The following is an 11,139-nucleotide window of genomic DNA, read 5'->3' on the forward strand; positions in this document are numbered from 1 at the left end:
ATAAAGGCTTCTAAGTGTGTGGCCAATCCATCTCCATTTTCTCTGGAGGATCTCTACTTCAGCTGTCAGTTGCTCTGTCCGTTGCCAGTTGGTTTGTCCGTTGCCAGTTGGTTTGTCCGTTGCCAGTTGGTTTGTCCGTTGCCAGTTGGTTTGTCCGTTGCCAGTTGGTTTGTCCGTTGCCAGTTGGTTTGTCCGTTGCCAGTTGGTTTGTCCGTTGCCAGTTGGTTTGTCCGTTGCCAGTTGGTTTGTCCGTTGCCAGTTGGTTTGTCCGTTGCCAGTTGGTTTGTCCGTTGCCAGTTGGTTTGTCCGTTGCCAGTTGGTTTGTCCGTTGCCAGTTGGTTTGTCCGTTGCCAGTTGGTTTGTCCGTTGCCAGTTGGTTTGTCCGTTGCCAGTTGGTTTGTCCGTTGCCAGTTGGTTTGTCCGTTGCCACAGTACATCATTTCTGAAGAGGATAACAATCATAATATTATAATTAAGATCGATGAAGAAGAAGAAGAAGTCATTTATGAAAACAATAAAATAATACCTGCATTGAGGTATTTGGCTAACGCAGCAATATTTTTAGTGGTTAACGTAAGGTTACAACGTTTTAAAAGATTGAAGTTAAAAATATACGTGGTTGAAAATAAAGCAGTGAAATGCTACTCTCAAAGTCAAGGCTCTCGTTAAAAATAATTTATCTCACAACTTAATTCAGCCCAAGTATATTTTATCACATAAAATTTGGAGTATCACGGTAGTTGCTTCACTCAAAGAACATTTAAGTAACTCTTATGTTTTCTATCTCCCCCTTCAGTTGTGCAGCCCCTCATTATAGCCTCCATTGACTCTCGTAATTCTTGTTGACCCTAAAACTATCTTGTAGAAAACGATCCCATATCTTGTTTAAGTATAAGATGGGTACTATTGTCCGAGTTGATATAACCCTATGGTTTTGTTTCTATCATGTTAAGTGGCTATTCTAGTTTTACTTCCTAAAACCGTCTTTGAGAATGTTTAGAAATATTAATACCACAGTACTTCACAAAACAAGTATATAAAGTCTTAAAATCTTGTTTTTGTAACATTTGAAAATGCGTTTCTCAGACTTAGTCTTCGCGTGTGTATTTTTGTTAATAATGGGGAGCTATGGTAAGTTGATAGACATACGATAAAAGTTTAAAGTGTGCTTTTATTTAAACATTACAATTTGTTTTTTTTTTTACTTTTGGTTTTAATGTTGAAGACATGTTAGCAATCAGAGTAATGCTCTCTTGGATGTTATTGTTTTACTGTAAAAGTTAACTGAGATGATGCTTAGTCTCTTGCTATTGCCGACTTATCATAACTGAATAGATTAAGATGTACAGCTCCATCATGGCCACTATTCCACAGATGAAATAGATGTGTAATCCATTGTTTAAGTTTAAATACGGAAAGTTAATATTTCAATCGGTCAGTAATCCTCATGGTTGCTAAACGGAAATGTCCCGAGTTCGAAATTCCGGGGCAGATGAGGAAATATAGCTGTAGACAGCAACCCATTAATGAAAGAAAACTCGAAAATCAAACAATTGATACTTACACGGCACATTGAGCGTATGACCTACCATTAAAGGTCACTGGTTCTTAGATGTACTTCAACGGCTACGGGTTCAAAACCAAGGTGGACCAAGGTTGTGGCTACACACGTAGAGGGGTAGGCGCGTCATGCGACACTTAGCACTAGACACACCACGCAAATCTGAAGTGCTCCACGACCCCCCCCCCCCCCCCCCCCACCCCCCACCCCACCCCCACCTGCCCCCCCCCCCCCCCCCCCCCCCCCCCCCCCCCCCCCCAAGTGTTAAATGAGCTCTTTTAATGTTTAGATTACTTTGCCAACGTTGTTTTATATAATTCAAATGATAGAAAAGAACGTTTGTGATTTTTCTCGAAATTTCAGGCTTGGAGTTGGCGATGGACAGGACACCTCAGCCAAGTCCAAACGGGGAGCAGGTGTTCTGTGGTCAGCTGCGCTGCTCGGCCGACACTGCCGCGAACAAAGACATACTCACCATCATCAGCATGCTCATCTCTGACGTCACGGTGCCAGACAAGCCCACGACCTTGGCTACCATCACGACCTTCCATGCAGGAAGTCCCGAAAAAACGCGTCCGGATATTGAGGTGCACGGGTCCATCTCGCGGTACCACGCAGACATCACGGTCGACTTCACCAACCAATCAGACTGCTTGCAGGGCAGTTTCTCCTGTGAACTGGACTTTGTCAACATTTCCGGTTTGCCCGACGCGCTTAAGGCGGTGGTGCTGGCAGAAAATTTGGACAGAAATTTCACAAACTCTGAACTTCTGAGAGCCATCTCGGTGGAGATATCGAATCAGATGGCCAAAATGGAGACCACATTACGACGACTTATCAACGACTTGAGCCTCAAATTAAACAACGTGAACTCTTCAGTAGCGGAGGTACAAAACATGGCGGAGATAATCAAAGGGGATCTAACGTTACTTGGAGCCAACTTTCACGAAGGTACGAGTTCAAATCTCGGCTCTGTCGTGGACTCCGCGGCTCTGAGGAACCTGAGCTTGCAGATAGAGACGGCAGGAGAAAGTGTGTTGAATGAGGTCAAGGGACTGCGCGATGTTCTGACGGCGAATTCTTCACTTTTGCAAACCAGTTTGAGTTTGATAAGTCAGGATGTAATGACATTAAAACAAGATGTCAATGTCAGTGTCGTCAGTGGCATTAGTCAGATGTCACAGAGATTTCAGGACTTTACCCAGAACTACAACCACAGCAGTTGGTTGTTGGAGTCGAGGCTGGACAACATCACACTCACGACCTCTTCTGGCTTTCAGTTCGTCAAGTCGTTTTTACTGGTAACTATTAGATAATATGAACTTCGAGTATTTGTTTTTAGTAACCTATCTTTGTGGCATCAGCTTATTTTGGATATTGTATTTTCAATAAGATATTTCAGTGAGTATTCCATGCCGTAAGTTTAGATGCGGGTTGATGGACAGATGTCTACTTTTAAAGTATTTAAGGACGGCCAAATTTTTATTTCCCCAGCCTGACTCGTGTGTCCGTGGTATGCTGGCACGGGAGTCACGTGTTGTCTTTAAACTAGATGACCAAAAGTACGCTCTGTGTGACACACAGACAGATGGTGGGGGCTGGATCGTTATACAGGTAACTGATTAGTACTTATACATGAGCTGAATGTTATACAGGTAACTGATTACCACGTATACCTGAGCTGATTTTTACACAGGTAACAGATTACTACATAAAACATTTGTTTTTAAGTTAATCACTTTTCGAATTATCAGGACATTTGCTAGTTTACTTTACAGATTACGTCAAATGCCCGAAAACACTTGCTCGAGTTTCGAAAGGATCTTTCCCTGAACGGACGTTTTTACGTATAGACGTTTTAACAAATGGTTGTGTGCCCAAACGCAACAAATGCCCGAACGCAACAAATGCAGGAATGCAACAAATGTCCACATAGGACAAAATAATTAAGAGAAGACGTAGTTACTCCACCAAAAGCAGACAATAAATAAATAAAAAAAAAACCCGAAAACTTTTGTCTTACACCTATCCCAACTGTCTATCTGCTAATTCTGTCTACAACCAACGTGAAAACATTTCGAATAAGTTTAAAACATTAATATAAAAGACATAAAATTAATATTGGGATAATTAGCTCTTTAAGGGTCTGGAATAATTTGGAAATCCTTTAATATTTCAGCGACGAACGAAAGGAGACACCAACTTCAGTAGAACTTGGGATGAGTACAGAGATGGGTTTGGGTCGGTTGATGGTGACCTGTGGCTAGGGAATGAGAAGGTTCACCAACTGACGACCAGTGTAAGTTGGAAACTATGCTAAAATGTATGTTATTGAAATCAGATGAAACCCTTGGTTTTTATATACCCAGATACACTAACTCATAACGTGTTTACCATTCTTTTGTTATAACCGGTTTCTCCAGTTATACGTTGGACAGATGAAGTAGAGTTGATCTGTTTTTGTGACCTCCACATACAAAGGGATAGTGAGGTCAGTTCTTCTAGCAGCCTTTACTTCCCTTAACGTGAGACAGGTACTCATCGGAGCTGGGTGGACTCAGTGACATCCTGTTTACTAGAGCTCAGGATCCGAAATCGAGAATTTCAGCCAATTAGTCGTTTACCCACTCTTCACAACGCCCCCCCCCCACCTTCATCATTTTACCCAGGTAAAATATCAATTAAATCACAATATATCACTATATATTTAATACATATCAATACATTAAATATATGTTCAATAGAGAATCTATGAGCTACGTATAGACATGAATGGCGACCATAGAACCCACTACGCCTACTACAGCAGGTTTCAACTAGGTGACGAAAGATCTCACTATGCTCTGCACCTTACTGGCTTCAAAGGTGACGTCCAGGACATTTTCACGGATGACCAATACAACAACTGGATCACCGCGCCTTACACAACACCCAAACCGGACGGTTTCTACGACGATAAATACGGCAGCGTCGTGTTTTCCACTGCCGACAATGTGAGCAGTGACCTGAGCTACGACTACCACTGCCTTGACCTGTATGGTGGGTGGTGGCTATGGCGGTGTCAAGACTACCCCACCAACCTAAATGGGGAGTGGGGTGACTCCTCCTCCTTTAAATGGGGAGATCTGTTTTACTCGTCCACCCCAACGTTTGTAGAGATGAAGATCCGCCTCGTTTAATTTTCTCCATCCAAGTGCTTAAACTTATTATCTAATTGCGTTTGATTCAAATCAATATTATATTATAGTCTTTCCTTGATTTTTAATTACATTTGTTCATTGAAAATATTTTCTTAAACCAATCAGTACTTCTTAAAATTAAACACGTAGTTATTTCAATCTGTATATTTTACAGCCATATTCATCACACTCATAATAAAGAAAAATGATACTAAAATAAAGGTACTTTTGACAGACAATTTAGCGGTTCCCAAGCATCCAGTATAAATGAGCGTAATTCTAGCAGTTCATTGTTTACATTTGTACAGTCGGTTAATACACGTACTGGCGCGATGTTGCGACAGTGTAATGTCATGAGATGAGATGTTAACTTGCAATCGCTGAAACATCAAAGATGCATTTAAATTTTTTTTAAATAAAAGACCCAAAGGAATTTAATTTTTTAAATCTACACGAATAAAAAATTAACTTTTCAATGATCGTTTTGAGTGATGGTGTTGAATCCCGTCTGGCTATACACCTACCATTCTGTTTTTTTTTTTAGTTTTCGTCCATGCCTTTGTATTGTCAACGCTTTAAAGTAACACTTATTTAATATTGCTACTGAAAACTTTCTTGGATTCAGCTCAGTGTGCATGGTTTAAAAGTACGCTTTCAGTTCAATAAAATTTTGTCATGTTCCATTAGATGTCTCCAATTTTACTTGACTCCACCAGACACTAACTAAGCTAAAGTTATTTCCAAGTAACATTTGATTGAAAACTACATTGGTTAATTTATGGTTCAAAATATGAGTAACTAATATTAAATTATGTATTTTTTTCCGAATTTTTACGACTGCATAATTAACGTCTGTGTAAAAACTGTTCGGATAAATAAAAGGTATGAAGCAACACTTTTGAAATAGGAGGTCCAAGGGAAAGATGAAATAAAGTTAACGGATCAGAGGCACCCACAGCTTCCCGCCTAAGATATAAACTCGAGTTATTTTGGTTAGCTGTACTCTTCGACCTCGATATCCCTCGTGTAAAATATTGTTTAGGTAAATAACATTAGTGTCAAAATTCGATCGCGAATTGTAAAAATCTTCCAGAGGCTACTCACAATGGGAATACATTTCGATCGCTTCAGTTCGAGTATTTTATATATAAAGTTGTTTATATATAAAGTTGTTTATATATGAAGTTGTTTATATATAAAGTTGTTTATATATATAGTTGTTTATATATAAAGTTGTTTATATGTAATGTTGTTTATATATAAAGTTGTTTATATATAAAGTTGTTTATATATAAAGTAGGGGTGAGGTAGGGGTGGGGTAGAGTGAGGTTGGTGTCAGCTAGGGGTGAGGTTTGGGTGGGGTAGTGTAGGGTGTGGTAGGGTTGGGGTAGGGGTGGGTAGGGTAGGGGTGAGGTGGAGGTTGGTAGGTGTGTGGTATGGGAAAGATGGGGGTGTGTAAGGGTGAGGTAGGGGTGGGTTAGCAGTTTAACCAGAACCAAAGCAGTCGCCTGTAGCTGTGCACGGAGACGTGCAACTAACGTTAGTCGACAGCTGGTACAACATACAGATGTAAACAAAACAGCATCACTGTTACAATGTTGCGTGAAATAAATCCATTGACTAAACAAGTGTCAGAGACATTTCAACAAAGATGAAACGAAATTAGATTTTTTTTGTATTAAAAAGAAATGATAAAGAAAATATTACAGCTTTGTGTAATATAGTCGATTGCTAGAAATATTAATGTCCTATTTAAAAAAATACTAAAAAAATAGCACTGACCAAATTTTTTTGGACTAAAAACGAATAATTACAAATATATGTATTTTAAATAATCTTTCTATATTCCGGTAAGTTGCTAGTTCCTAGTATGTAAGAAAGGATGACTCATTCGGCTCACTATGTTTAATTCACATTTTATCCTTGATTTAAAAAATAAAAATAAATTTAAAAAATTACAAAAAAATTACCAAAAAAAAAAAAAAAACCCGACAGAAAGTTTTCGACCGTGTGTGATTAAATGTATAGATTTCAACAGCTGCGTAACTCTAGAGAGTCGGCCAAACGTTCAACAGTTGCCTGCCTTTGGTTTCGTGATTTTGATTGTTGTGTCAGCAGTTCTAGAGATAACACAACACTTATGATAACAAACAAATGTATCAAACACGTTATGTGAAGTAGTAATCTCCATACAAGAAGTTTAATTTTATCAAAGGCGACAACATATGTTTAAAAAATTTGATGCGGTGTTTTTAAATGGTGTTTTTACTTGTGTGTTCACCTTAAGCGACACCTTCTCACCTGCTGGTACCAAACTACCTGTGTATCTGCCACCTAAACAGGTGTCACTAAAAAAGGTGAATGGACTCTCGGCTCCCTTGGTGATTTCTGCATAACACATCAACCAAATATACAATTAAACAAGTTTTACATACAGGTATTTTACTACACATAATGGTTTCGCACTGAATACATCTACTAACATTAATTATGTTATACCATTAATTTTCGACATAAAAAATGTGTTGCACCACATTTTGTCTTTGCACTTAAGTCTTGCGACAAATAATCTGTTTGCTTTATATATTTAAAGAAAAACCACACAATGAGGCAGAACTGTTCCGCAGATAGTTTTATCTGTCTTGTTTGTTCTGCAGATAGTTTTATCTGACCCTATGAGAGATAAGAAATGTGAGCTGCGATAATTATTTTACCGAGTGACTGTCAGGCACCATAATATGACGTATGTTATGTTAGTTGCCATATGACTATATGACGTATGTTGACTTGTTATGTTTGGTTCCATGTTGTAAATAGTGACTTGTTTTGTTAGTTGCCATGTGACGTATGGTGACTTAGTATGTCAGGTGCTCTGGGATGTATGTTAACTTTCTGTTTCATCAGCCATATTGTTATGACACCTGATGTTACAGTGTACCTACTGGGCTTTAAGATCAAGTTGACTGTTGCACATGAGGTCAACAACTTCTTGGTTCAAGAAAGGTCTCTGCGAACCTACACAAATTCCACCAGCATCCTACCCCCTCTCTCAACTTCATTACCTGGAATCCACAGCACAAAAGGGAAAAAAGAGGGAAAGAAACACCTGGAGACGCTTAAAAGATGGGTTCCTATTAGTGGACAGTCGGAGAAACTAATTAATGATAAGTTGCCTAAAGGCTCTTGCCTAATGATGTAACAGGTTAACAATTAAATTCCTTACAGCTAATTTAAATTTTAATCATACTTTTAGTAAAATACTGGGCTTTTTTTTATATTTTCTTGTTCTTCTAAATCTATAAATACTGTATTTTCATTAACGCTTCTTAATTACCAAAGCTTATACTAAATAGCAGGAATGTCAATCTTAGGTTAAATATATTTTTCTGTACTTTCAATACCTTTACGTCTGTTTTAATTTTAAAATTTAGATAAAACTTTTTAATTTGGTAGATAGTAGAACAGCAGTAAAAAATCCCACAGCAGTTAAAAAAAATTAGCTGCTGTGCACGCATGCCCCGATAAAGTGACGTGGTCAGCGACGTCAGTGCTTCATTTATTCTGTAATTTCCAGTCCAGGTAAGGGACGTATAGTTCTGTACTCACATACATGTTGTTTATGTAAGGGACGTATAGTTCTGTACTCACATACATGTTGTTTATGTAAGGGACGTATAGTTCTGTAATCACATACATGTTGTTTATGTAAGGGACGTATAGTTCTGTACTCGCATACATGTTGTTTATGTAAGGGACGTATAGTTCTGTACTCACATACATGTTGTTTATGTAAGGGACGTATAGTTCTGTACTCGCATACATGTTGTTTATGTAAGGGACGTATAGTTCTGTACTCGCATACATGTTTATGTAAGGGACGTGTAGTTCTGTACTCACATACATCTTGTTTATGTAAGGGACGTATAGTTCTGTACTCACATACATGTTGTTTATGTAAGGGACGTATAGTTCTGTACTCACATACATGTTGTTTATGTAAGGGACGTATAGTTCTGTACTCACATACATGTTGTTTATGTAAGGGACGTATAGTTCTGTACTCACATACATGTTGTTTATGTAAGGGACGTATAGTTCTGTACTCGCATACATGTTGTTTATGTAAAGGACATATTGTTCTGTACTCACATACATGTTGTTTATGTAAGGGACGTATAGTTCTGTACTCACATACATGTTGTTTATGTAAGGGACGTGTAGTTATGTACTCACATACATGTTGTTTATGTAAGGGACGTATAGTTCTGTACTCACATACATGTTTATGTAAGGGACGTGTAGTTATGTACTCACATACATGTTGTTTATGTAAGGGACGTATAGTTCTGTACTCGCATACATGTTGTTTATGTAAGGGACGTATAGTTCTGTACTCATATACATGTTGTTTATGTAAGCATTATGTGTAGCATTAATTAACATAATTAACAAAGCCTTATAGTAATAAACATTGACTAACATAACTAACATAGCCTTACAGTAATAAGTTTTTAATAACAAAAATGAAAGACATTGACCAGTACAACGATATATGTATAAACAGAGATAAACACAGTTACAGGGCTGAATATAAAATCACATAGATTATACAAACATATACACATAGACTACACACACATATACACATAGACTATACACACATATACACATAGACTATACACACATATACACATAGACTATACACACATATACACATAGACTATACACACATATACACATAGACTAATGTGAACAAACCATGGGCGTTTCTTAGTCTAAACATAGACGGGCATAATTTGTTTTGAAATGAGAATAAAATGTTGATTGTGAGTTGATTTCTCTGGCCAGATTTCATCATGAAAAACGTTTGTGTGGCCCTATTGTTGGTTGGCCTAAGTGGCGTCTTGGCCAACAAATACCTGCCCAAACCTTTTAACAAGAAGCAGGTCACGTGTGGAGCTGATGAGTACAAGTGTAACAACGGCGCGTGCATTGGAGGTACGTGGGTAGGGTGTGGTTGGTGAAGTAGGGTGGTAGATGTGGTTGGTGTGGTTGGTGTGGATAGTGTGGTTGGTGTAGTTGGTGTGGTTGGGGTGGTTTGTGTGGTAGATGTAGCTGGTATGGTAGGGTGGTAAATGTAGTTGGTGTGGTTGGTGTGGTTGGTGTAGATGGTGTAGATGGTGTAGATGGTGTGGTTTGGGTGGTTGTTGTGGTTGTAGATGGTGTGGTTGGTGTGGATGGTGTGGCTGGTGTGGTAGGGTGGTAGATGTAGCTAGGGTGGTTTATGTGGATGGTGTAGCTGTTAAGGTTGATATCGCTGTTGTGGTTTGTGTGGTAGATGTAGCTGGTGTGGTTAGAGTGGATGCTGTGGTTGGTGTGGTTGGTGTGGATGGTGTGGTTAATGTGGTTGGTGTGGTTGGTGTGGATGGTGTGGCTGTTGTGGCTGGCGTACCTGGTATGGTAGATGTAGTTGGTGTGGTTGGTGTGGTGGTATGGATAATGTGGTTGATGTGTTTGGTACTTATAGCGGTGAGGACTAATGTAACAATCAATCGCACATGTACTAAAGGCAGCGAGTTATGTTGTACTTGTGTAGCTGGTGTGGTTGGTATCTTTGAAGATGTATGTGTTTATTGTTCGTTCTAATTACATGCCTGTAATTGTTACGTCTTGTTTGGAAGAAAGAGTACCTGCAAATAAACTAACTTTTTCTTATGAAAAAAATACTAGCAACATCTGAATGAGTCTAACGCACGAGGTTACTGAATGTCTTTGGACCAACTAAAATGTTTTTATTGAGCTTAAAGCTACCCACCTTACCATACAATGTGTTGTTTTTGTACCCACCTGAGTTCTGTGTTAGACCATACAATGTGTTGTTTTTCTACCCACCTGAGTTCAGTGATAGAAACTACTGACCATACAATGTGTTGTTTTTGTACCCTCCTGAGTTCCGTGTTAGAAACTACTGAGCATACAATGTGCTGTTTTTGTACCCACCTGAGTTCTGTGTTAGACCATACAATGTGTTGTTTTTGTACCCACCTGAGTTCAGTGTTAGACCATACAATGTGTTGTTTTTGTACCCTCCTGAGTTCTGTGTTACAAACTGCCTATCATACAATGTGTTGTTTTTGTACCCACCTGAGTTCTGTGTTAGAAACTACTGAGCATACAATGTGTTGTTTTTGTACCCACATGAGTTCTGTGTTAAAAACTTCCGATCATACAATGTTTTGTTTTTGTACCCACCTGAGTTCTGTGTTAGAAACTACTGACCATACAATGTGTTGTTTTTGTACCCACCTGAGTTCTGTGTTAGAAACTACTGACCATATAATGTGTTGTTTTTGTACCCACCTGAGTTCTGTGTTAAAAACTTCCGATCATACAATGTGT

The 11,139-nt window shown here is 38.7% G+C and overlaps 1 protein-coding gene across 1 annotated transcript; it reads left to right on the top strand.

The window, feature by feature from the left end:
- The first annotated feature begins 1,008 nt into the window (after positions 1 to 1,008).
- On the top strand, positions 1,009 to 5,393 carry LOC131930309 (fibroleukin-like). The gene is made up of 5 exons (XM_059286727.1): positions 1,009 to 1,131; positions 1,925 to 2,862; positions 3,056 to 3,175; positions 3,741 to 3,860; positions 4,306 to 5,393. Exons 1-5 carry the CDS (start codon positions 1,074 to 1,076, stop codon positions 4,738 to 4,740), a joined length of 1,671 nt encoding a protein of 556 aa, XP_059142710.1. The 5' UTR covers positions 1,009 to 1,073; the 3' UTR covers positions 4,741 to 5,393.
- Positions 5,394 to 11,139: the final 5,746 nt, after the last annotated feature.

Source organism: Physella acuta, unplaced genomic scaffold (genome assembly GCF_028476545.2).
Source record: "Physella acuta isolate Inbredline_101_S28 unplaced genomic scaffold, ASM2847654v3 ptg001756l, whole genome shotgun sequence".
NCBI classification, from domain to species: domain Eukaryota; kingdom Metazoa; phylum Mollusca; class Gastropoda; family Physidae; genus Physella; species Physella acuta.